The 26,170-nt window shown below is 44.9% G+C and overlaps 1 protein-coding gene across 4 annotated transcripts in view; it reads left to right on the top strand.

The window, feature by feature from the left end:
- CEP170B (centrosomal protein 170B) overlaps positions 1–26,170 on the top strand; it is a 58,612-nt gene that overhangs the window by 15,268 nt on the left and 17,174 nt on the right. For 3 of the 4 annotated variants that reach the window (XM_041476343.1, XM_041476345.1, XM_041476346.1), the window contains exons 4-12: positions 1,178–1,256; positions 3,848–3,906; positions 5,185–5,323; positions 14,045–14,146; positions 14,695–15,171; positions 18,356–19,104; positions 21,114–21,299; positions 21,493–21,601; positions 23,037–24,818. In XM_041476343.1, coding sequence (XP_041332277.1) covers positions 1,178–1,256; positions 3,848–3,906; positions 5,185–5,323; positions 14,045–14,146; positions 14,695–15,171; positions 18,356–19,104; positions 21,114–21,299; positions 21,493–21,601; positions 23,037–24,818 — 3,682 coding nt within the window. Of the gene's footprint in view, positions 1–1,177; positions 1,257–3,847; positions 3,907–5,184; positions 5,324–14,044; positions 14,147–14,694; positions 15,172–17,399; positions 17,463–18,355; positions 19,105–21,113; positions 21,300–21,492; positions 21,602–23,036; positions 24,819–26,170 lie in introns of all 4 variants that reach the window. The other variant, XM_041476344.1, reaches the window with a different exon arrangement.

Below are 26,170 nucleotides of genomic sequence, written 5' to 3' on the forward strand. Positions count from 1 at the left end.
CCATTTATTTTTCCTCTGTGGTTAATATTGGGTCTTATCATGCATGTTTGGCTTGGCTGAGGTGAGAAGACAGAAGGAAAAGACTGTGTTGCAGTCATGAAAACATGTAAATTCATTTTCTAGTATAATTTTGTTTCCTCAGCTGCATTTGCATTAATGGCACAAAGCTCCAGCAGCAGGTTCCTGGTCTGAGAGGCTGGGTGAATCCCACCTTGCCAAGTAGGGTAACTCCTGCTGTCTGACTGCCTCAAATCCAGCTGTGGGAGTGGCTAATCCCAACCAGCACTCTGGGGCTTCTTCATCTCCCTTTTATTTTTGTTTGGCTCAGGTCATTGCAAAAGTACATGGGTTTATTTGTGAAAGATGGGGTTTATTTGTGAAAGATGTCCATGCATGCTTGATTTGATCCTCGATTGGTCTGGGAGAATTGTTTCATAGTGGGTCCCCTCAGGAAGCACAGACATCAAAGACATTTATTCACAGCTGTGAAATACATGTCTTGCACCTTTAGAAGGATGTCGGTTTCTTTCAGCCTCAGTTAACTGCCTGGAGCGTGGATAAAAGGGATGGGTGAATTTTTAGCACGAGGGGTTTGGTTATCTCGGACAGTGTGGCCTCAGGTGTCACGGTGATGCTGCTTCAAATTTTTTTCCCATTTCCCTGTGCATTTTCATTTCCCCTTCCTCTGTGATAGGCTTTGCTTGTTAAATTATCAGGCCTTGGGGCTGACACCAGTCTTGTTTGCCATCCAGCAGAAAGCTGATTCCTAGCTCAGTAATTAAGGGCATGAGTTGCAACTGTTTGCTGGTTGAGACGGGTGTAGGAGAACCAAGAGCATTTGAAGTTCCTAACTTCAGGCACCTCATTTACCTGCTCAAGTCGGGGACTAAAATTGCATTTGCAGTTGGTGCAAAGGAAATCTCCCTAAAGGTCCCTTCCACAGCACCTTGCTTTGAAGCATAATTGGGGTGCTCTGACTTGCCCATGGGAGCTACTTGTAGGTGTTGGTTTTTCCAGGGAACTTAGCTCCTAGCTCCTGACTTGGTGCTGGCACATTCTGAGTATGTGCAGTGCCATCAGCAGATGGACGTGGGTGCCCTCCAGGAGCACCATCCCTCTGAGATCCATCACCCTGATACCCTCAGTCAAAACCCATTTCTCTGCTTCTCTCCTGCAGACATTTGTCAATGATGTGAGGATTCCTGACCAGAAGTACATCACCCTGAAACTCAATGATGTCATTCGCTTTGGCTACGATATCCTTTCTGGAGAGGATTGGGACTCAGGCTTTGTTTGGGTTTTGTGCTGCTGGCTGCATGGAGAGGTACCAGGGCTAATTGTGTCTACTGAGTAAAGAGTTTGTTTGTAAAGGCTCCTCTTGGAGCCTTTGGATGGCTCATGAGCTTGTGTTTCTCCACCATCAACCTGATTCAGAGCACATTAATCATGATGCCTGCTTTTTCATTGTACTTTGGATCAGGCCCTGCAGTGGCAGTACTGACTGCAGAAGTTCCTCTTAAGGAAGGGTTGTGTTTTTTTGTTTTTATTTGGGTGGCAACAGTAGCTGGTACCAGCTGGGAGCAAACACAGTTCATATATTTTTGTAGGAACTAATGTCTTCCTATTTTTTTTCATTCAATTTGCCTTGTTTTATTAGTCATTTCACCCAGATGCTCTCTTTCAGACAATTTTCAGGCCTTCAGCATTTAGCTGTGGAGCTTGTGGCCAGACCTTGACTCCGTACTGATTAAAGTTTGCCCGTGCAAATTGGTTCTGCCACAAAATGCAAGAGTAAATCTCTCTTTAGCAACAGCATGTTTCACCTCTAGCAAGGTAAACTAGGTTACAGTTACTGCTTTATTTACAGACCACAAATCCTGCCAGTGTCTGCTAAAACACCTTTGCTTTCATCCCTTTCCTTTTTTATCCTGATGTGACAGTATGGCTGGCTATAAGCATAGATGTTGACATGCCTTTCTGAGCCTGAAGAGCAATAGTGGTAAGTAGAGGCTCCTATTGCTGTCTTTTCATGTAATCTAATACTTTTTTCAGTTGCTTCTATCTGCCAAACTTTGCCCACTCAAGCTGAATTTAGAAGTAGCAAGTGTCTTCTGCAGTTTTGTTTTTTTTTTTTTTTTTTCTTTTCTGGGGAGATGTCAATTAAAGCAGTCCAGACATTCTCTGAAATGCGAGAATAGAGGCAGAGACTAAGTTTTACCATTTGGTGGGGGAAAATGTTTGGCTGGAAGACTCTTGTGCTTCCTTGACCCCAAGGCCACATTCTTCTGCCTTTTGCTGTCCCCATGATAATCCATTTGTGCTTGGCCATGCTTTAGCCCTTGAAATACTCCGAACCTTTAGCCTTGCTGGTCTTCCAGAGATCTGGTACTTCAGCTCTCAGCAGTGACAGTGCAGGAGCATTCACTGTTAAACTTGTGTGTGCCATCCTGGATCTGCAGGAAAAGAGGGTTTTCTGGGCCATGGATCATAATTTGGGTCTTGGTCACTCTGTTCTGGGATCTTGTCATTAAAGGTGTTGGCTTGCTGCACATGTGATGAAATCTGCTACAGGCAACCTCAGTTGAAGCTTTTCTTGACTTTGCAATTTTTTTTAATTTTTTTTTTTAATGTAGCTGCTTGTGTATATTCTGGTCTCTTGGTGTGTGAGGAAATGTACGGAAGACTTGCTGTGAACTCCAGTCCTGGGAAGGCAAAAATCAGTGCCTGGAGCATGGGTGGGTTTTAATGGCTGCAATACCAGTTTAAACTTTTTGCAGAAAGCAATTCTCAGCAATGAGCAGCTGAGTTTAAGTATTTAGTCCTGCAGCCCTTTCATGGATATTCAAGTGAAATGAATGGTTATACTTACGAGTTGTAGAATTTATTGCTCTCAACAGGAAAATTTTAAAGAATGTAGGTGTTAGAGTAATCTTCATAAGATGCACTGTACCTGTGGCAGCTATAAGGTCTTTCTCTGCTTTGCTGCTTCAGTGCCACTGTTTAGCAGAGCTTTCTGTGCACACTGCAGTCAGCTTGGTGTGGATGGCAGCATCTCCTGAGGGCTTGGAGTCACTGTGTCCCATTGCATGAGAACATTTCTCTTTTCCATTTACAGTTTCACTTACAGGCGGTGCAGTTTCCCTGCTAGGCCAGTATCACTGGGTTTATTTTTAGTCTAACATTTTCCATCTTTCCTTTTTCCTCCTCTTTGCTTTCTGCTGTGCTGATTGGGTTGTTCATGGTGACATTCCAGATGCCAGCTTTTTTTTTTTTTTTAATACAGCATTGCTGAGGATTATTGCCTGGGCTCAATCATGTGAATGCCTCCCTTCCTAAGAGGTCACAGCAGCTCATGACCTGATTTACTTTTCATCTAGAAAACTGCAGTGACTGAAAGGCCTTGCCAGGATGAGAGAGCACCATAGTCCCAGGCATTTGAGCAAGGAGCTGAACTCTGCTGCTCCCTTATCCAGCATGAGACTGGCCCGTCTTGGCCAGGATGCTGAGTGGTCTGCCTGAAGCCACCAGCCAGGTGGAGAGGATCAGAGTGTGAGCTGAGCTGGGGCTCTGGTTGCTCCCCCAGGTCCTGCACAGAGTTGCTGGTGCTCCTCCAGGACTCTCCTGCTCAAGTCCCCATGTCTGCTGCCCCTCAGTTGTTGTGGATCTGCTCAGCTAATGTGATAGTGCACAACAAAGACCATGCTGGGCTGCAGCACAGGCAACCTTTTACTGCCCTGTATATTTTAAGACTTTCTGGTTTTATGATCCTGGTTTTTTTCTGTGACTAAATGCTAAATTTCTTTGTCCATTAAATTCCTTCATATTTTCCTTAATGAATTTTCTGTACATTCGAATATGTATGTCCTGGAACAAATTCAACACAAAGTCCCAGAAGAAGCATTAAAGGTAAGAGTGACTGGGTGCAGTGCACTTTTTAAAAAAAAAACAACAAAAAACTTTAAGTACTCTAGTGATGGTCAAGCAGAGTGAAATATTAAAATACTCTTGATGGCAGTGAAATGTTTCAAAATGTGAGGCTCTCCTTGGATTTGGACTTAATGAAACCCTCCTTTGAGGAGAGATACATTTCCCAGTTATCTTAACTCTGATCTCCTATCCCTGTGCTAACATGTAGATCAAGTTTTGTATGTTTCATGACTGCCAAGAAAAAGAAGGTTACTTAAAGCTGTAACATGTTAAAGAATAACCAGCACATGAACTTGTGGGTGGAGCACAGCAGAACTTTTTTCTTCCCAAAAGTGGAGCACAGATGTCTTTTTCTGAGCATGGTGACTTATACCAGCTCCACCACACCTCCTCAATCAGGCTGAAGTTTGCTTAATTTATTCATGTGTACCATCTCATTTTTTGCCTTCAAGCTCCCAATTTTTACTTACTGAGCAGTCAGTCCTCTTAGGAGTGAGGTGTTTTTTAAACATTGTTCAGTAGCAGGTAAGAAATACTCAAGCATCCCCTTACCTAAGGCAGAAAAGCAACCCCCTCTGGGCAAGAAAGCTGTGATGTTCAGCTCTGGCACTGGGCTATCAGTGCCATGCATCAGTTCTTGGCTAGCAGATACTGCCTTCCTAGCCCTGGTTCCATATTTAGGACTTGGCGAGAATCGGAAATTTAACAGCTGGAATTGGGCAAATGATTAATTGAACGAACTTAGGGGTAATCTGGATGGGTTCACCCTTTTATTAATTTACTTGTAATAAACCGGCTTCTGAATAACTCATTTACTGAGTTAATATGAAACCTGTTTCAAGGTAGAATTACTTTCCTAGCTGGGTAGAGGGTTTGGAAAAAATAATTGAAATAGATTCCAATTGCCTTTGCTGAAAAACTGAGATAATGCAGATGAGCACCCTGAAATAATTTATAATGTTTCTTTAAGAACAAAGGGGATTTCAGGATTTGAATCCTGAGTGGAGAGTGGCCTGAGCTCTGATTCTTCTCAGTCTATTTTTTAAAGGATTTTCTAATTAGTTGTTTTTCAGAGCTAAGTCACAGTGACCTTGTGTACTAGAATTGTCACTTAATGGCTTCTAAATGGGGTACTTCTCCTGTTCTGTAGCTTCTTCTCAGGTGTGCATACTTTTTGTTGAATGACACAGCTGCAGTGGAGTTTTGGGTGATCTGTTGGTGGGGAAGAGGGGTTCACTGCTGTTTGTGTCTCTGCAGCATGAGAAGTACACCAGCCAGCTCCAGATGAACTACAAAGGCACGGCCATGAAGAGGGCGGAGCAGCCCATGGAGCACGGTGTCTACACAGAGTCCCCACAAGCAAAGCTGGAGAAAGGAGAGAGGAAAGCAATTACAGGTACCTGCTTGAGAACCAGTTCATCTGGATTCTGAACAAAGTGCAGCTTCAGCCCTGTGCTGGGTTATGATTCTGACAGTGAAGTCTTGTGGGTTGCATTTGGGAGCAGTTCTGGAAAGATCATCTTTCTAAACTCCTGGAGTATTCCAGACTCTGGGTTTTTGGAAATTCAGCCTCCAAAAAAAAATCAGCTGGTGTGATGGCTCCTACATGCCTTGTCGCTGTGTGTGTTCTGGAAAACCTGTGGGCAGAGCAGGTTTGGTAAGTTCTCTGGCACCTGTCTGGTCTATTTTTAATTTCCTAATCGTGAGCTGGTGTTTGAACAGAGAGGGTGACTCAGAGTAGAAAATGTATAGCTGCTGTGGCATGGTGCTGGCAGGCAAAGAAGCAGCAAGCTATTTCTTTCACAAAGCCCCGGATGGTTTTCAATGGCTGTACTTCCTAATGTGCCAGTATGTGGGATTGAAACCGACTGCCAAACTGGGAGATGTTTGCTTCAGGTTCACTGCTCCCCAGCTTCAAACCTTTTCTATTTGAGAAGTTCCTTCTCTTCTCCATTTTATTAGCAACTGCTTCCTGCCTTTAGAGATCCTTTGTTGAACTTGGTTCCTCTGTGTTCCCCATTGTGGTTTGCCAAGACCTCCCCAGCCTTGTCTCACACATTTCACCCAAATTCCTGCCTTCTGTATGTGCTATCCTGACAGGTGTCTCTCCCCAGTTCTGGTCAAGTATTCGACCATGGCTTGCTGGTGCTTGGGAGGACCAAATATGGTTTTGAAGCATACTGGTGACATGACCACCAGTGGTCTTATGGCTTCAGGATGGCAGAGCAATTGGAAAGCTTTAGGGTTTAGCAGGGAGAGTTGCCCACTCTCTGTTGGAGGAAGAATCAGGGAGCAGAATGGAGGGAAGGGGATGGCAAGTAAAAGAGTGAGGTAAACATCTTGGGTGAGTTCGCCTAGTGACAAGTATGGCAGTTTTCTAGAAAAGCATACAACTTTGGGTAAATCTGTTAAGGCTTCGTGATAACTAATTGGAGTGGGTTGATTGACCATAATCTCCCATGTATTGTCCTGATGAAAATCCCCCTAAGCTGGCACAGTGCACTAAAACAGTGAAATGTTCCTCCCTGGTCTCCTTGCTGTCTGCAGCTGTGTGGGGAAGCACATGCACCTCTGTGCCTGACTTCCATTTTTTTCACTAGAAAACTTTTCTTCGTGTTGCTTTGGCTGTGTCTGTGTTTGGGACTGAGCCTGACGAGTGTGAAGGTAAAGGGATGGAATTGTGGATGATTCAGTGTGACACTGGGGGAGGGTGAGAAGAGGTGAACCCCACTGGGGGAAGAGCTTTCCACTGCCTTCCAAGGGACAGGAAGTTCTTGGAAAGCTTTGCCAGTTACTGGAACCACTTTGTGCTTGCTACTGCCTGGTTCCATGAACACTCAGTTTTTATTCTTGCCACCTTCCAAAATACACTCTCATTGATTTTAACCTACATAGCATAAGCAGTGGATATTTGGAGCACCTTCAAAGCCAGGACGTTGGGTGACTCTTCAGCAAGGTGACCCGTTTCTCTGGCCTGTGATTCGCAGACCTGCATTATGTTTCTGTCATCTTCAGTGGGCACAGACCAGAGGGCTGAGGCAAAACGGGCTCTGTGTTCTTACTGGGGACCAGCACTGAAGTGTGTCACATGCAGTGGGACTGATGGGCAGAGCTAAAAAAATCTGTAAAGTGCTGCTAACCCCACTGAACTATAGAGGAAATCAGGACTTCTTGTTTCAAGTATTTTGCTGGATTGGACTGAAGCCTGTGGAAACAAGAGCCTGAGCATTAAATCAGTCCCTAGCTCTCCCAAAAGCATCTGTCACGTGAGCAGAATGATCAGTGGATCCCTTTCTCATCTGCGAGGTGACTAATTCACCTTGTCCTCAGCTGCACACATGCACTGTTTCTCCTCTGCTGCTGGGAGGAGTGGCAGCAATTTGAAATGATTAGTGAAAAGAAGAGTGTAGTGTTCTTAAGGGGAGTGGGCTTGCTTAGTGGCAGCAGAAAGAGGCTTTAGGGAAAGAGCTGTTTTGCTAAGCCTGTAGGTATTTAGGAATTTGCATTGCCTAATTAAAGCAAGGTCTGGGCTGACAAAAGCCTTTAGAAGGATCGGTTCCCAGGGCCGGGGTGGAAGAGAGGCAGAGGGAATGCAAGCTTTCAGGGAAGAGGTTTAACAAAACAATGCGAACAATTAGAGCTGCTTAGAAATGGGAGGAGGTGAGGGGCTGAGGATAAAGAGATCCAGGGAAGTGAATGGGAAACAGTCAGTTTAGTCTTTATGCTGTTGAATTTGCAGCTTTTGGGTGTATGTTGCTTGTAAGCAATAAATCATCAGTCTGTGAAATGTTTGAAGCAAGGAGCTTGGTTAATCCTGTAGCTTGGAGATGGATACGAATAAAAGTGTCCACAGTTCAGCTAGTTAATGCTAAAAATAGCTATTAGCTCTCATGGCTAAATCCTTAAGTGATCAGGAAGCCAGGTAGAGCCTTGAACTGAGTAGATTTCAAGACAGTCACAATCCCTATTCCCATCTGTTGCTACCTGAGTTGAGGTACTTGATGAGATAAGCTGCTTTGTGGTCTTCTGTTCTCAGCACATAGTTAAATTCTCAGGCTGATCTTAATTTTTTGGTTTTTCAAAGCTGCCACAGCCTGATGGGACTGGGTAATCCTGAATCTGGTGACTAACCTCTGAATAACTGCTGCAGGCCTGAGTTTCCAGGGGTGGAGGCTGCTTGCAGGGAAATGGGCATCATCACTTGCAGGAGTAGGACCAATTGCAGGAGCTTCTCCCAGGATCTGTGAAATAGGTTTGCTCACCAGGTCAGCGTCCATGTCATTATTTAAGTCCTCTCAGCAGAGTGGACAACTTGAAAGTCTTGCTGATGTCCAGGGCTGAGGTCAGCAGACAGCATGGATAGAGGCAGTGGGAGCTGTGCCCAGTTGTGAAGTGGTTTCCATGGTCTTTGGCTGCTTTCCCCATGAGATCATGGCAATAGCTATTTAGACACACAACACTGCCCTAGCCTTTAATTTAAGGGAGTGGTGTTATATCTGCTTTTTTGCCTGAACTATAGTGGTGGTAACTGCAGCATGCTTAAGGTTTGTCCATGTAATTGATACATTTGTGATCATCAGCCTGATTTGAAAGTCCCTGGGATCCATGTATGTCCACAGCAGGTACAAAAGACCAGGGCCTAGATTAACCATGAACATAGGAAATAAATTGTGTGGCAAAGAATCAGAGAACTGCTTTATGATTATTCCTGCTAGGTCTGAATTCTCTATTTTGAAGAGGAGTTAAAAAGCAGAGATGTAAGGAATTAATTTTAAAATGTTGTAGCTAGATCATCGTTTTTTTCCCCAAGATCTCTGCTGTAAGAAACCTACTCTGCATCTTCTAGAGATGGACGTTATTGTTATTAATAATGAATCAAAAACAGTGTGACTTAAAGGAAGCTGGATTTCTCATGCTTTTGTTATGACTTGAAGGAGTGAGCTTCAGAGCTGTGTGTGCTTCTGTGAGCAAAGAAATTTGCTGTTGCTGCCTGTCTCTCTCTCATGACTGTGTGAATCTTTGTGAAGATTTGGGCAAAGCACAGTGCTCAGTCCTGTCCTGACCACAGGGGACACCTTCAAGGGAAATCAGGCCCCTCTGTGTAGTGGGAGCTGTGTGCTTGTCTTGAAAGCTCTTCTTCCTGCTTGACGATGGAAAGCAGCTTTAACACAGTCTTTCTCCTTTGCCTTTCATCACCCAGTGTGTATTTCTGGTTGTGGCCTTGTGTTCTGTGTGATTCACTTCTCCATAAATACACCCTTTGTATTGACACATCTCATTCTGTCTTTTGGTGCCTCTCCTTCAGATGATCAATAGTTCTGTATTAATTCAACAGGCCACATTTTTTCAGACTGTTAGGCAAATGGACTTCCCTTGTTCTGTGCTAAAACAGCCATCATTTTTCCTTTTGAGTGACTGCCCCAAAGACTGAAATCCAGGAGCAGAACACGTGTGTGTCAGTGGTCTTCCCTGTATTACACCATCACTGGTAGCTCAGTATTTATCTGGCTGAATGCTTGTGCTGACCTCAATTCGGTTATCTAAAAGGATGCTTTTCGGGCTGCCTGCCTGAATTGATGAGCCAAGAAATATGTCTAAATGAATTGGCACCATCTGGGCAGCCTGGCACGGAGTGGAGAGAGGTGGTAACGAGCTGCCATCAGTTGGAGGAAGTCTCATGTCATTAAAATGACTGAGCAGTTCATTTTCATTGGTGTTCCTCCCTTCACTGCTGACTTACTTGAGCAAGCCCCGAGTTTCTCTGCTCTTGCAAGAGCATCCATCTTACACTAAAACAGAACAGACAGGAGGTGGCTTCAGGGTGCTTTGCATGTCTCAGGACACAGGCAAACATGCTGCAGGTCCAGGTTGAGGTTGCTACCCAAAATGGATCCCAGCTGGTGAAGAGCAGAGCCCTCTGGCACAGCTGCATGTGTAGCTGCTCCCTGGCCCACTTCTGTCACAGCCATCTGTTTTAGCTGCCTTCCCGTTGTGCTTCCTCCCCCCTGCCCCCCACCCCCCTTTTTCTACAATATTGTTGTGTTAGAGCTGGAGCTGGGAGAGGTGTCAGTTGTGCTGGCAAATTAGAAGGGACAGAAGCTTCTGACATGAGCAGGGCAGCAAATTCATGTAGCTCTTTGTGCTGGTTTTGGCTGGGGTAGAGTTAATTTTCTTCCCAGTGGCTGGTATGGAGCTGTGTTTGGGATTTTTGCAGAGCACTGAGTTGTTAATACAGAGATGTTTTTGTTATTGCTGAGCAGGGCTTAGACAGAGCCAAGGCCTTTTCTGCTCTCTGTCCTGCCACGCTGGTGAGGAGATTGGGACTGCTTGGGAGGAGACACAGCCAGGACAGGTGACCCAAACTGACCACAGGGATATTCCAGACCATATCACATGCTCAGTATATAATATAGGGGGAAGAAGGAGGAAGTGGGAGGGAGTGTTTGGAGGGAATGTTTGTCTTCCCAAGTCACTGTTACGTGTAATGGAGCCCTGATTTCCTGGAGATGGTTGAACACCTGCCTGCCCATGGGAAGTGGTGAATGAGTTCCTTTTTTGGCTTTTCTTCTGTGCATGGCTTTGTTTTTCTTACTAAACTCTCTATATCTCAACCCCTGAGTATTCTGCCTTCTACCCTTCTGATTCTTTCCCCGATCCCACTGGTGGGGGAGCAGGTGAGTGGCTGTGTGGAGCTCGGCTGCTGGCTGGGGTTAAACCACAACACTCTTCTGAAGTCAGAAATTTTACTCTGTTTCAGGATCTGTCTGCTTTCAGCAGCAGCCAGGAATGACGGTGACTGTGTCACTTGACAATGTTGCTCAAAATGCAAATTAATATAATGGAGCCCTGATTTCCTGGAGATGGTTGAACACCTGCCTGCCCATGGGAAGTGGTGAATGAGTTCCTTTTTTGGCTTTTCTTCTGTGCACGGCTTTGTTTTTCTTACTAAACTCTCTATATCTCAACCCCTGAGTATTCTGCCTTCTACCCTTCTGATTCTTTCCCCGATCCCACTGGTGGGGGAGCAGGTGAGTGGCTGTGTGGAGCTCGGCTGCTGGCTGGGGTTAAACCACAACACTCTTCTGAAGTCAGAAATTTTACTCTGTTTCAGGATCTGTCTGCTTTCAGCAGCAGCCAGGAATGACGGTGACTGTGTCACTTGACAATGTTGCTCAAAATGCAAATTAATATGAATGCTCAGTGGAAACATTAATTGCTCTTCAAAATGCTGAAACTGTCCCTGAATAGCAAGATACTGACTCCTCAGCTTTCCACCTGTGCTTTTTGCAGTTTTAAAATGAAGTTCCCATTCATTGTGGAGGTTGGGAGAGGAAAGGAATGAAACGCCGCACACACAAATGTGCAGCTTTGTCACAGATGCTGTAACAGGCATTGCAGGTTGGGGCCACGTGAGCTCTGTGTCATGGGGCGTGAGGAACCTTCTGCTGCTGTGCAGTGAGTGCAGTGCAGTGTCTTCCACCAGATGGCCTAGATTTTTGCACTCTGGTGCACTCTTTTTAGGTGTTCCTAGACCTGCCCTGGGGTTTTGACTGTGTGTTAGCTTTTGTCATAGGGGCAGTTAGGGTAATTTCCAAGTGCCTATTAGGGGCCAGGGAAATTTGAGACAGCAGAGCTGGATCATAATTCTTTATAAATCCTTTCTTTTCCTCCTTCAGCTTCAGTTGTAATCCCAAAGTTCCTCATCACAGAGGAGGACTGACCAAAAGTCTGACTTACTCCCCTGGCTGCCTTTTCCCTGTAGTAGGAAAGCTCCTGGCCAACAAAGGGTGAAGCTCCTGTGTTAGTACTCAGATGGGACACAGATCTTTGAGCAGTTTCTGGGAAGACTTCTGTCCTGCAGGATGGGTGTGAGCTCTCTTAGCTCTCTTCTGCCCCTCTGGACACAAAATTGCCTTGGAATAGATCACTGGCATCTTCTAGACTAGGGGGCCTTTGGGATCCCTTTGGGGCTGGGATGTGCTGGAGAAATGAGCTGTTAATGAGCTGCAATTCCTTGCAAAAGATGCAAGCAGTGACAGCACCCTTCCTTGGGAAAGGTGCTGCTTGTGCAACAGTGGAGTGCAGGTGGTCTTTGCATTTCATCTATAGGATAGTTGATCCCTTTAGGCACAAATTACCTCAGACATCAGTGGCTCTTGCTAATGGATTTGTGTTAAAGTGTTGATCTCCTTCCCCTGGCTTCCCCCAGATAGCTGCCTCCTGGCCATCAGCCTTAAGATCTGTACTGCAAGCCAGAGGGTAATAATCCATGGTGTGCCCAAAGTGCCTGATGCTGGTGGAGCAGATCCTGCGTGGGTGGGGTGGGGTCTGGTGGGCAAGTTATAGCATGAAAAGAGGATGGTAGGTTTCTGCTAGGCTGTGTGACAGAAGCTCTCAGCCTAGGAGAACCAAACCCTGCACTGGAGGAGGGTTCACTGACAACCTTGTGAATAGGTTTTTTTATTATTTTTTCCCCCTCTCCCATGAGTGGTTTACCCATCAGTTATGAAACTTATTGCTTGGCAATTCCAATTTATCATGGTGAGAACTGCTTCCTCCTTTGAACTTTCAAAGGCCGCCCACATAATAGGAACATGGTTTATCTTCCATGCACTCTAGGCAGGGAGGAAAGTAATACTTTCAACCTCTTTTGATCCTCAGTGAGAAGGGATGCTGTGTGGTTATCTTTGAAACACGAAGAAGATCTCTAGAAAAGGGCCTGTGGCTGCATCTGTAAGGCAAAATTTTTGCCTGTGGACTGTCAGCTTACATATCTGGAATGATTCTAGAACAAAAATATCTGAAGTAGTGGCCACTGGGTCTGTGTAGCTTTAGAAACAACAGCATAAAATCAGGTTGCTTTTTTAATTTGAGTTATTTAATTCCCCTTCCTCTCCTGGCTTCCCTTATGCTAACAACTGCTTTCTGTCATGTCCCTACTAAAGCAGGGAATGCAAAATTGCAGGGCTGTTTGAGAGCTGCTTTGCACAGAGCAGAGTGTGGCTTGAAAACCACAAGCTGAGCAGCAGCTGGCAGTAGAAGCCCAGCTATGGCTCTGGAGCTGGAGCCAGGGTGTCAAGACATGGCCAGCTATGGCTGCTATGAGCAGAGGCAAAAACAGCCTAACAAAGCTGGATCTTAACCTCAGCCCCTGACCTATCCTGGTGTTTCTATCACCTCTAGATGAAAGGACAAAAGCTACTTTATTTGCTTCTCTTGAACTATGAAAAAACGGTAGTATTAACTGTACCACAGGCAAACTGGGTGTATTGTTTTTGTTTGTTGCATAAACAGCAGCAGCCCAAGGCACTGTGAAAACACAACCTTGTTTTGCGGGATACAAAACGAGGAACAGTGGATCACTCCACTGAGTGCCTGCCAGTTGTTGCAGTGAAGCCCTGATCTTGCAGTGAATGCTCACTGAACAGAGAAATAATGTAAGGCTGACTCTTCTAGAGGAAATTCTCCATGAGAAAAACTCTGGCCTACAACGACTGTGCAACTAATTTGGTTTACTACAAATAAGCTTTAGAGAGCAAGAGTTTACTGCTTCTTTATGAAAGTGTAAGGAGGTGGTTTTACTATTTTTCCTAAGTTTGTAATGCTTTGGGAATTTCCTGTTGTGGAATCAGTGTCACAGTGGGAGTGGTAAATAGTGCCAAAAATCCCTAGCCTGGACACATCCAAGCACATGGTGGGACAAAAAAGGGTAGAGCTAGAGTCTTCCCAGTTAAGGTGAGGAAAAAAGATTTTCACCTGAATAGCAGGTGAGTTGAAGACAGTTTTGTGGTTAGTGTTTTGTATCCTGCCAAAAATCTTCCACTTTGTGCGTATAGTAAGGCAAGAAAGGGACAAAAGCCAGTATCTGGGAAACACAGCTATGGAAGACAATGAAAGGAGGTGGAGTTAGTATCTTGCAATAGAATGTAAAAAGGAAAAAAGGGCGAAACAAAGAAAAGCCTGAACATATTATTATGTATAATTTGCTGTTGTTATAGCTGTGGTGTGACAGGTTCATGGTCTCATCTGGCCCTGCTGTTTTTCCCTTTTTGCTGTGCAGTTGAACCTGGTAAATTAGTATTTTCTGTGTTAAAGTATTTGCTTATCCTCTTCCTAGAAACGAATACTTACCGCACCCCTCTCTATGGGCAGCCCTCCTGGTGGGGGGAAGATGATGCAAATAACAAGGAAGAGAGAAGGCAAGAAGAACATTACTCAGGTAATGGAGGGGACATGGGGTGGGAGAAGATAGAGGACACAAAATTTTGGAACACTTTTGATATTTACTGTTTGAAGCCATCCTATTTCAAGACTTGTAATTGCTCCTTCTTTTTTGTGCTTGTATCTGCTCGTTCCTGTGTGTAGGTTGCTGCTGCTGAAACTGGAATAAGGGAAATTAAAATGTTTTCGCTAAAATATTTGACCATTAGAAACAGCAGTTGTGGAGTAAATCACTAAGTTTGTTTTAGGGTTAGTTGTGTAGCTGTATCTGTTTCTCACCTCATCATCCTTGGGAGCCATTTGGTCTTAACACTCCTCTTGTTGTCAATCTGTGTGTATGGATGAGGCATCTTGTTTTCACTTGTGCAGTAAACCTGATGTTTCCACGTGCTCTACTGCACAAAGTGTTTTATTTCAATGCACACACAGCATATCTATTCTCTAGCACAGGGGGTTGTGATTAGTAGCCCTTCCAAGAAGTTGAAACAAGTGAATTAAGTAGTAATGAAAAAATGTTATTTTATCCTTTTTTTTCCACTTTTGTAGAGAGATCAAAAGAGATAACCCAACATGAAGAGGAGCTGAATGGGAATATTTCTACTTATAGAGATGCCCAAGAACAATCTGTGTTTGCTTTCCGGAGAGAGCCAAGTTATTTTGAGATTCCAACTAAAGAATTTCAGCAGCCATCCAAATCTCCAGAAACACAAGTCCATGAGATCCCAACAAAAGATGTTGATGCTGTGGTAGCCCCTGTGGTACAAAGTCATGCCTCTTTCACCATTGAATTTGATGATGGTACCCCTGGTAAAATAAAGATAAAAGACCATGTAACAAAATTTTCACTCAGACAGAGAAGACCCTACAGTAAGGAACCAGCTCATACAGAAGTGATGTCAGCGGAGAGCAAAGTGGCTGACTGGCTTGTCCAGAATGACCCGAGCCTGATGAGAAGGCAGTCTGCAGGAGATGATGTTTACAGTACCAAGAGTGACCTTCCAGTTCATGTAAGGACGCTTAAAGGTGAGTGACTTGTCATGTGGACATAGCTCTCTGTTGGCCATGCAAAATGCAGCCTTTCATAATAAAATATGAAAACCCTTCTCCTGTCAAGGAGAACTGGACTTAATTATCTCTGCTCCAATGATGAATATTACTTTAATGACTGTTGATATTTTGAATGCAGCTAGCATGCTCTTCACCTGGCCCTGAAGTCATGTGTAATGTTGGCTTGGGGACACTAATGTGACTCCTCTGCATCTATAATGCCAGCTCAGCAGTAATTGGTTGAAAAAAAGATTTTGATTTTTAAACGTCTAAAATAATTTCCATATGGTCAGGCAGGCTGATAAACACAGATACTTCAGTGAATTTGGTTCTCTTGGCTTCTCCTAGCTGATAGAATGGCTTTTCTTTCTAACTGACCAGAGGAGTCTAAGCATGATCATCCTGCTGTCTTAAGTCTAAGTGTGATCATCTGGTAATACCAGAGGAAGTTGGTTGGATGACAGAAATTGCTGACAGAGACAATACTGGTAGAGTTGAGATACACACGATCTCTAGTAGAGGAAATTGTTGTGCTTGTAGGGAAAGGTTTCTTCCAACCGAAAGCTTTTCTGAAATCCTGCTCTGTTCAGAAACATCAGATTTAGTGAACCTGTGTCTTGTTAAGTGTGTCATTTGTGAGGAATTCTTTGGGGATTTTCAAAGGTCTGAAGTGAAGTTTGGAGCGCAGTTCTTAGAGCAGCTGGTGGGACTTACGTGATTCTGATGCAACTTGGAATATGTTCTGCAAGATTTGTGGTTGCTTGGGTGTCTCTCTTGGGCCATCCACTGAACAGCTCAGAGAAGACCAGTGATTCCTGCATTCTCACTGCCTTGCCTCTGCAAAAGCTATTGTTTTGAACTGCAGCTTGAGCTGATGAAGTCAAATTGAAGGTTACCAGGCCGACTTGTGCTTGAGGTCCTACTTAAATAAGAGATATACCCTCTTTTCTCTTAAGGAATATTTGCTTTGACCTTCTTGAAAAAAACCCTCAAAACTTGTCATAATATGAAGAGGTTTAGGTATTACACCTCCAAATTGCTGATTTGGGTACATATTTTTGAGAACCCTGTAGGATCATAAAGGTCTTATATTCAGCCATAGGGTTTCGCATGGCATGGAAATTGAACTACTTTGTTGGCCATTGCTTGGTTCTAGTCCTTCCCAATAAGGGGCAACGTTGAGGTGCCCTGTTTAGTTATTTAGGATCTTATTGTCAGTGTACTGTGACTGTGTGATGAAAGGGTTTGTGCTGGGATTTTTTTATGTTATTGTCATACTGGATTTTATTGGCTTACTGGAGAACATTCTCAGGGATAGAAATGTACTTCAGTGGTTTTGCTCTTTTCTCTTGGAGAAAACTAGAGAGTTGAGCAGCTGTTGCTGTTGTGATGCACAGGAGCACTAGAGACTGGCTGCATTTGCCTCTTTACAGTCCATAAGGCATGGAAAGAAGCTGAGGTAGTTCAGGGCGTAATTTGCATATCAAGAAATCAACGCTGGACATTTGATTAAAACATAGAGTGTTGAAGGCCTCAGGATTTGATCTGCCTCTGCTTTGGCAGGTGTCATTTATCTGCGATAGCTGTGCAACATGTTCTTCTGGCAGGGCTAATGTTGAAGATGTCTTGGAGGCTGCTGCTGGCTGCCTACCAGGTTTGGGTCTCCAAAATCAGAAATGCTCTCCATTGGGACTATCTGAGTAACACTTGTTCACTTCCAGCAACAATGTGGTGAATGTAAAGCCCAGTATCAAAACTACAGGGTGTTCAGGTCTTAGCAGCTTGAGGGGATGTGCATGATGTTCTGCTGGGGCATCTGTGAGCATGGTGCATGTTTTCCTTGTGTCCTCACCGTTTTGCATTCATCAGAGCTCTTAGTTAAGACCTTTAATTTAAGAACTTTCCCTTCCAAGGGTGAAGCTTATCAGCCCTCAGGGCACAATGCAAAGTTTGCTGGCTTTCTTCATGAGTGTATTAGCAAACTCTTCATAGAATTGACTCCTGGGTTGAATGGACCTTGCATTAAATTCTAATCTTTCACAGTTAACTTGATGTAATAAATGGTCTTCACCCATGAGTCTGGAGAACTTGCCAAGTTGGTTTGAGCAGTTTTCCTTCAAACACGTGGTGTTTTAGCCAGTATATCTTGCTACATATTACAGTCTAGAGCGCAGAGACCTCTTTCCCCGTTCTCCCGATGACAGGTTCCTGGTCGTTGACTGAATCGTGTTGTGTGCCTTCACACCCGTTTCCTTCTCCAAAAAAAGGTTTGTTTTTTGTTTTACTTTTAAATTTTTGTTTCAGTTTTGACTTTTTGTTTTACTTCAACTTACTTTGAGAGCCCTGAGCTAAGGTGCTGAGAGGCAGGCAGGCACTGAAACATAGAGACAGTTGTAAAGATGGTTGTTGCTAACGTAAGTGAAAATATTTATAAACTTAGTTTAAGCTTAGTGAGCTCTTAATAATGATTTAACCTTTGCTTGGCTGGTGATAGGATGGTGTAACTCATGGGGGTGTCGTGTGATTCTTAAATCTCCAGGAAGAGTAAAGAATCCTGCAAATCCACTTTTCTGTTAGTCTCTGGTTTATTCTCCCTTGTAGAGGTGGGTGACATGGGTGCTCAGGGATGCATGTACTTGTAATGCCGTGATCTGATCTTTCATCATGGGGATTTGGTTTCATGGTATGCGGTGTGAGGGTTTTACTTCCTGATCCTGCAGAGATATTTCTGCTCTGTAAAAGAGAAAACCTAGTGAGGTCGTCTTGGGCTACAGTAATTGGATAGAATGGCAAAATAATCTCATGTTTTTTATTTTAATTGAAAAAGTAAAGAAACAAAACATCAGGTATGTAAACCAATCCCCATCAGAATCAGAAAAAATCAGAAATCCATGAGGTTGAAAGTACTTCTTGAATTCTTTTAAAATGAATAATTAACTTGGTAGCCAACCAGTGGTGAAAAGTGGGGTCAGGAGAGAGCTGCCTTCTCTTTATTTCTTGTGATGGGGTGTAGTCTTGGTACCACACAGATGTCTTTGGAGTTTTTTAATCTTACAGAATGCTTTTCTTGAAACTGAAATTACAAATTTTGACTGGGAGGTAATGACAGGCCCACAACAACTGAGAGTATGAAGGTCAAATCTACATGCCTTGTTTCCAGGCAACAGGCACGAGGACGGGACACAGAGTGACACCGAAGACCCCAAGGCGGAGAAGGAGACGACGACGACGGGCGGAGAACGTCCGGCAGAGCAGACGAGGCTGCAGCGCCAGATGAGGCGTGACCCCCACGAGATGCTGCACAACAAGCAGGCCTTCGTCATCGAGTTCTTCGAGGACACGCCGCGGAAGAAGCGCTCCCAGTCCTTCACGCACAGCGCTCACTCGTCCCAGAGCGACACGGATCCGGGGCTGAAGAGCAAGGTTGAAAAGCGCAAGAACGCGTTGCCGGCGGAGAAGCCGGGAAATTCAGTGCCACCATCCCACCTCGCAGCCCAGGCGGGCAAAGCCACCAACAGCTCCTGTGGGACCCAAAGAACGAGCTCCTTCAAGAGGGACAAGACGGAGGATCGGATCAACTCTTCGTCCTCTGCTCCCAGAGTCAAAAGTTATGGGAGTGTTGGGAGGAAGTCGAAAATGGCTCAGGATTTTATGGCTGAGTACTTGCGTGAGACTGCTCAGTCTGGGAAGCCAAACGCCGAGAAACCAGCCCCTGTGCCCATGCCGGTAGCTCCACGCGTGGTTATATCCTCAGAACCAGAGCCTGCCTCTGCTCCACCTGCAGAGGTGAAGTCTGCCCAGGGCAGGAGGAATGATGAGGAGGACAGCGTAAGCGAGACAGGCACGTACACCATTGAGACAGAGTCGCAGGACAAAGAAGTGGAGGAAGCGCGAAAAATGATAGATCAGGTAAATGCTGCTTTTCTGTGCTGGGCCAGTGAGCTGAGGGCTGAAGGCTTGGAGGGCCTAAATTGACTTTTGCCATGAAGGGATGCAATTGGGTGCAGCTGGGCATTATAGTTTGGGGTGGAAAATGATCCTGGGTGATGTCTGCTAAGGACAGGCCCCAACAAACTGTGACGCTTGTCTTTAAAAAATCCCATCAAAACAACAAAATTACAAACAAACAAACCGCAGAGTAAAAGAAGGCAAAATATGCCCACAGCAAAGAGCTGCTTGCTTAAAAAATGGAATTTGGAAATAAAAGGGAAAGAGAGCGTTTGCCATCTGTTTAGAGGAAAGGCAACACCTGAATAAAGATCAGGCTGATCCTGCTGACAGCTGTGGCTGGGAGCAGCTCTGCTCTCTAGGACTGCTCCCAAGCCTCTGCCTTGGCATTGCATCACCTCCTGCCCGCTGCTGTGAAGATGGGAGCTGCAGCCCATCACTGATGCATCATCCCATGGTAGGCCACAGGAAATGCCAAGGGCTGGTGTTTACAAGCCTTAGTGGCAGATGTTTCTGTATTTGGCTATGCCTGATTAGAAAGGCAGTGCTTGCTGTCAGGGCAAGCAGCAGCTGGTTGGGATAGCAAAGGGTGTGATCTAGGGCAGAGGCAATCCCAGATGGATCTGTACTTGTTTGGATTTTGCGGTGTGAATGATTGCATAAAAACTAAACTCCAGAGATGAGGGAGGTTTAAGAAGAACCCACCCAACTAACCAACCGCAGGGCAAACGAAAGTTTGGCTGATTTTCAGTTTAACTCTCATCTGCGGTCTATTATGAAAACAAAACTGGCAAGATGTTATGAAGATTTAGTGAAATGTAGTCAGGAGGATGGCAAGGTTTAAAGGAAGCCTTAATTGAACCTGGCTTTAGAGCTTTGTATACAGTGTTTATGAGCCTGGATCTAGCTTCTCTTTTGTTTTTGGTTACATTGGTTCCTTACATCTTGTTTGAAATGTGATCGGAAGCTTTCAGGGCATGGTATTTAGGTCACAGCAAGGTCCTCGTCCTGACAATAGATGACTAATTGTTCTGGTGGAGAAATAGGAGGGAAAATGCCACAACTATACAAATATTTCTGGGGAGTAGTCTTGGCAGCCATGTGCCTCTGGCAGACAAACTGGCCAGCTTGTGGCCCGACTGTGCCATAGACTTGGTGCAGTGCGACGTGCCACTTGTGAAACAGCTGATAACTGAACCTCAGTGCTTCTGTCCAGGAAGAAAGAAAATTAATTCTGGCCTTACTTACGTTCTGAGGTGTTTCTGTTCTTTATTCCTCCACCATTGCAAGCACATTTTTTCAACAGCAGTGAGTGGAGATCTTTATGGCCATCTCTGCATAGCCAAGGCACCCTCTGTCGTGTATCTTCCTCTGAACTTCTTGCAGTCAAGTGAGAGGAACAAGCCCTTCTGAGGCATGAGTCTTGGTCAGCCCCATAGAAGGCCTGTTTATCTTCAGGGGCAATCTGTGCAACGAGCTCAAGCACTCACCCATCTCAGAGGTGCATCCTGTCCCAGTTCCTTGTGGCAGTGCAGGGCTGCTTTGCTCAGCCCACTCACAGCTGCAGTCTATGAAAGGCACTGAGGATGGAGCTTTCCCATTTTCTCTGACTAAATCTTCATGAATGAGCTGGTAAATAGCTTTCCCAACACTCATCCTAAATTTCTCTGGGCTGGAAAGGGACTCCTTTTCAGTGAAAGTTACTACTGTTAAAGGCAATACCCCTAAATAATGAGGGAGAGAGGAAAAGTGGGTGTGAGTGAAATTCTATGATTATGTATATTTAAAGCTGCTACTGTGGAGTACAGAAGAAAATTATTTACATGGTTTGCATGGAAGCATTGGCAAGTGTTCTGGCCCCTTGGGATCATAGTTTGTGTGTGATTAATGTTTCACAGATTTTCACAGATTTTGGCTAATGTTTTTCTGTTTCCTTGCATTTTAATATTCCCATGCAAACATCTTTTCAGGTTTTTGGTGTTCTTGAATCGCCTGAATTTTCCAGAATCTCTTCAACCTTTAGACCAATAATTAAAGGTGAAAAAGATGACTCTGGTTCTCAGCATGTAATCAGTGAAAATGGCACTAGTCAGAAGTCACCCTTGCTCCAGGCATTTTCCTCAAAAGCTGTGAATGGGTCTCAGGCTGAAGCACAGGTACGGGCAGTCCAGGTGGATTTCCTGGGATGGTGGAGGTGTAGATGGGTTTTCTGTCTAGATGTAAATGTGATATGTAGCTTGATTTCCATTTTGAACAGACTGAATGATGTCAGTATGAGAGGAGAGATTTTGTGGCTAGGATTTTGTTACAAACCCTGTTTCTGACCTCATCTTCCCTGCCTTGTTGTAGATGTCTGCAGCATCTCAAGGGAGTCAGAAGTGGGTGTCAAGGTGGGCAAGCCTTGCAGACAGTTACTCTGACTCTGGATCTGTCTCTGGGCAGGGTGATGGAGCTGCAGGTAAGTCTCATCTGACACTGTGCTTTGAGGGTATCTGAATCTAAACCAGGACGGTAGGAAAAGCAGAAATTAAGGGCATCTCTGCATCTGTGTGTAGTTATTTTCTGTTTTAGCTGCAGTAGCTGGAGATGGGAAGCATGGAGTGAATTGTTCCCAGTGGACTGAAGACCAAGAGAGCCTCTGGTTTGCATTTTGGAGTTATTCAGGAGGTTCTTAAATGTTAAGGTTTGACATGACTAAGGGAAACCTTGGAAGGAGAAAGCTTGTAAGGGCTTTGGGTGTTAACCAGCCCCAAGCTGTGATTCCTTAGACTGTCTTATGATGCCAAATGCGAAACCTTTTCTTATAGCCTTAGAGTTAGTTCCTGACTTGCATATTTTTTGTGTGCTTTTCCTATGTCTGGCTGTGCTGAGAATTTAGGCTGTTCTGGGATTTGCTGTTGAGTGGCAGTTGTAAAGAGTGGAGATCAGCATAGAAAACTAGATATGGTGGGGGAGAAATGATGGGAGCCTGATATCCTCCAGCTTCCTAACTTGGAAAATGCCTTACAGACTCTGTGGTCCTCTTGGTGTGTGAGGAAAGGAGAAAAGCACTTTGTTGGCTTTTGCAAATATTTTCAACTTTTTTGGTTGGGATTACTTGTCATACCTTCTTGCCATCAATAGCTATAGATAGATCCACTAAAGATTAGAAGGAATCTTTGTTTCAGAGATCATTGCTACTGTTTTCACACCGTGTAGGATACCTAACTCCTGGAGTGCTTGTAACATTACCATAGCCAAATAACTAGTTATCCTGGTATTTAAAGGTGTTATCAGATATGGAGGCCTGGCCAGAAGCATGGGAGAAGCAGGAACACTCTTTCTATGGAGTGTTAGTGTCCCTGCTGATAAGCCCGCACATACTGGGGCAGCAAGCTCTAATTCAGAGTCTCTTGATTATTACAGGATCTTTCTTCTGGGACTTTGCTCTGGGCTATGAGTGTAGGGGAACTTGTGCTGTGAAAAACACAATCTATTTAGTCAAATGGGCAGTGTTGTTTAGAATGGCACTTAAAACACTGCATCACTGATGTCTGATGGCTTTTCATCTCATTCCTGTGGCCTGATTGATGCTAGATGCCAGCAATGTCATTATACTCCACAGTGCAGATATATTATGGGAGAATGTATCTGACATACTGCCTTGAGAAGGGAAGGTGTTGAGCAGAGTGATTCCACAAAGGAATTAAGTTTAATGTCTGTATTGATAAACCTGAGGGAGCAGGCACCAACCAGGCCCTGCTGATGTTCATATTACATAAAACCTTAGTTGCAAGCACATCTTGTGAGTGCTTTTGTGGACTTGCACTTTGCAGGATCAATCTCCTCCTAAACAAATAAATAAGTGGCACAATTTTACAGTAATTGATTCTTTTCTTCTTAACTCTCTTCAGAAAGTGGGGTACCGCCAAAACCCGGGGAACCAGAAAACTCTGTGCCCTCGAGAACAAGGCGCCTTCTTCCCCAGCTCCCACCAAGTGATAAATCAGACAGCCCCACTCCCACCGTCCTGGTGTGCCAGGAATCCTATTCGGAGGTTACCAAGAGAACCATCGTGAAGGACCACTGTGTGGAAGCCTATGGAGATTCCAGCAGCCGTCTCTTCATCCAGGAGGACCTGGATCCGGATAGCCTCAGCGATGCCAGCAGATCTGACGATGGCTTCAGCACGGAAAAAGGCAAGAAATATAAAGAGAACAGCAAAATGCTAGAGCAGATGAGGGAAGACAATAGATCAGAGAGCCGGCAGCCAGGAGCCACCCGGATCTCTCACGTGAGAGCTGTGAGTGAGCCAGTTTCTACTTCGTTCTACATTGGTGATGACAGCAATGATGCAGAGGTTCCCTCCAAGCTCTCTCTGAGTGTGTCCCATGCTCGAGCAGACAAGGACAGCAAGGATCCGGAGTTTTCCTTCAAGTGTGCTGGCACGCCAGTTTCTGGAAAGCCACCGGTCAAAGATGTCAGTGCTTATATAAACACGGGTGGAAAAGTTGTCCTTTCCGTTCATCAGAGTCTTCCTCAAGATCAAGAAAACGTGTCAGGAAAGGAAACGGCATCTTTTGTTAGACAAGAAAGTTTTACCAAAGATAAATCAAGCAGTGGTGTTCCTCAGAATAAACTCCCACATATTTCAAGTCACCCTCTGCTTAAAGATTTAGAGGCTGTTCGGTCAACTCGTATGGACTTTAGTCAGGACACTCATCTTCTGCTTAAGGACACTGAAACTGCCTTGGCAGCACTGGAAGCCAAATTGCTTGGTCAAAGCCAACAGCTGGAGCCATCAGAAACTGCTGGTCAGCTGGAGGACTCCTTGTCAGGGGACTCAGATGTAGACACGGCCAGCACAGTCAGCTTGGTGAGTGGCAAAAACGTCCCAGCAAGTGCCCCGAAACGCAAAGCGGTTGTGAGCTTGCAGAAGGAGAAGTCTTCCTCCACACCATCCATCCAGGACCAGTGTGGGCAGCCCAGCGCTCGGGACAGGCTGACGGAGAAGCGGAAAACACAAGCACCAGAGGCACCCAACCCCAGCCGAGCAGAGGCCGCCAAACGCTTCCAGATGAAGCGGAGCGCTGGGACTCGGGGGTCACTTGACTTCACAGATGACGAGAGAAGTTCAAATTCACCCTACCTGCCAGTCCCAGATGCAGTTGTGTCTGACCACGAGCACTCGGTAACCCGGCCTGTTCCCAGGAGGAAACCTTTCACTCAGGCCACTAAGGAGGACCAGAGCAAAACGACCTCAAACGTGCAGAAAATCCAGCAGGTTCTCACCCGGTCCAACAGTTTATCCACCCCACGGCCCACAAGGGCCTCAAAGCTACGCCGTGCCCGGCTGGGAGATGCTTCGGACAACGAATGCGTGGATGCTGACAAAACAGCCTCCAACTCGGATGCCACTGCTCAGGGCACCAAGCAGCCCGCAGAGACAAAGAAGCTCTCCCGGCTGGACATCCTGGCCATGCCCAGGAAACGGGCAGGTTCATTTACAGTGCCCAGTGACTCGGAGACGGCGCAGTCGAGGACGGGGTTTTCGGGCCGCAGCGCCGAGTCCTATCGGAAGACAGGCGTTTCGGAGGTGAGAGCTGCAGCCAGGAAAACAGCAGCTGCTGCCTCTGCCAAGCAGCCTTTCAGCAGGACTCGTTCAAGCAGTGTCAAGTATTCCTCCTCATCATCCTGTAAGTGCTCCTGCTTTATGTTTCTCCCCTCTTTCCCTGTTTCTGACTTACAGGCGGCACATGGTTGCCAAGGATTAGTGTCACAGTAGTAGAGGTGCTGCCTTGGTGAGTACAAAAGTCTGCATTAATGAGCAGCACAGATGTTGAGGTTTCATGTGGATTTGGAGACAGCAGAGCCCTCTCATACTCAGTGAGATGGTATTGTGGTTATGTCTGTGAGGATACTGCAAATAGCTACTTTTTTTTTTCTCCAGTGGTTTGTTTTTTGAACCACCAGTTGCCATTTGACAATTAGCCATATTTTTCTTTAAAATATAGAATTTAAGGCCTTTCTAGTGCTACAAGAAATTCTGATCTGTTTTACTTGTAAGATTCAAAGTTTTCTCCCAGAGAGCTTATAATTATGTTGGTGACAGCTGATGTCCAAGGTGGCAGGTTTGAAGGCATCTGAAACTGAAGAACAAAAAATATATGTCCCTGTGTTGTGAAAGCTGTTCCCTTGTTGTTCCTGAAAATATAAATACAGAGCTGGACACTGCATGTTGATTACCCCAAGAGATTGACACTTCTGTGTATTTTCACTGGCTTTTGCCACAGCTAAGGCAGGTTCACAGTTGGGGTTCCCATGAGGCAGAGGTGTGGGGACTACATTTCCTTGTAGTTGAGCACTCAATAGACCCTTGAAATATCAGCATTTATCATATTGAAATCAGCCTTCAGTTAAGAGCTGGGGACAATTCAGACTTTAGGATGGTAATTGGTAATGGGAGATTGTTCCTGAAACCTTTGGTCTAAGTTCAGGTCTACACCTGTCATCCTTGACCTGCCATGGATGTGGCAAAGCAGATGTGTTTGCTTAGGATTTTAGGAATGATTGGTAGCCAAAAGGACAAGAAGAATCTCTTTGGCTGGATTTCTTAATCCTCTTGAGAAGAATGCTATTTTCAGCAGTTCGATGATTTTGTAAGGGGTCTTGGAATTCTGTATGTGTCCTTTAATATATTTTCATATAGCTGAGTATTTATCCCTCTTGCAGTATTCATTTCTATTGCATGCTAAAAATGTTATTTGCTGCTTGTTTTGATTTGGATTGTTTTAGTACATTCAGCTTCACCTTTAATTTTAGTGAATTTTTTTTTACACACTTGTATATGCATGTAAATCAGAATGTGATTAAGCTAAAAGGGTATATACAGTCTCTTCTCTTGCCTTTTTTTGAGATGATGCTATTATTAACTTCTTGTTAATGCTGATAAACAAATTTAAAGCAAGATAATGTGGTCAGTTTTCCAAACAGGAGGTGCTCTTTGCACTCCCTCTGCCTTTGGACCACAGGCTTCAAATCATTCAGA

Source organism: Pyrgilauda ruficollis, unplaced genomic scaffold, assembly GCF_017590135.1.
Source record: "Pyrgilauda ruficollis isolate IOZ18807 unplaced genomic scaffold, ASM1759013v1 scaffold38, whole genome shotgun sequence".
Taxonomy (NCBI): domain Eukaryota; kingdom Metazoa; phylum Chordata; class Aves; order Passeriformes; family Passeridae; genus Pyrgilauda; species Pyrgilauda ruficollis.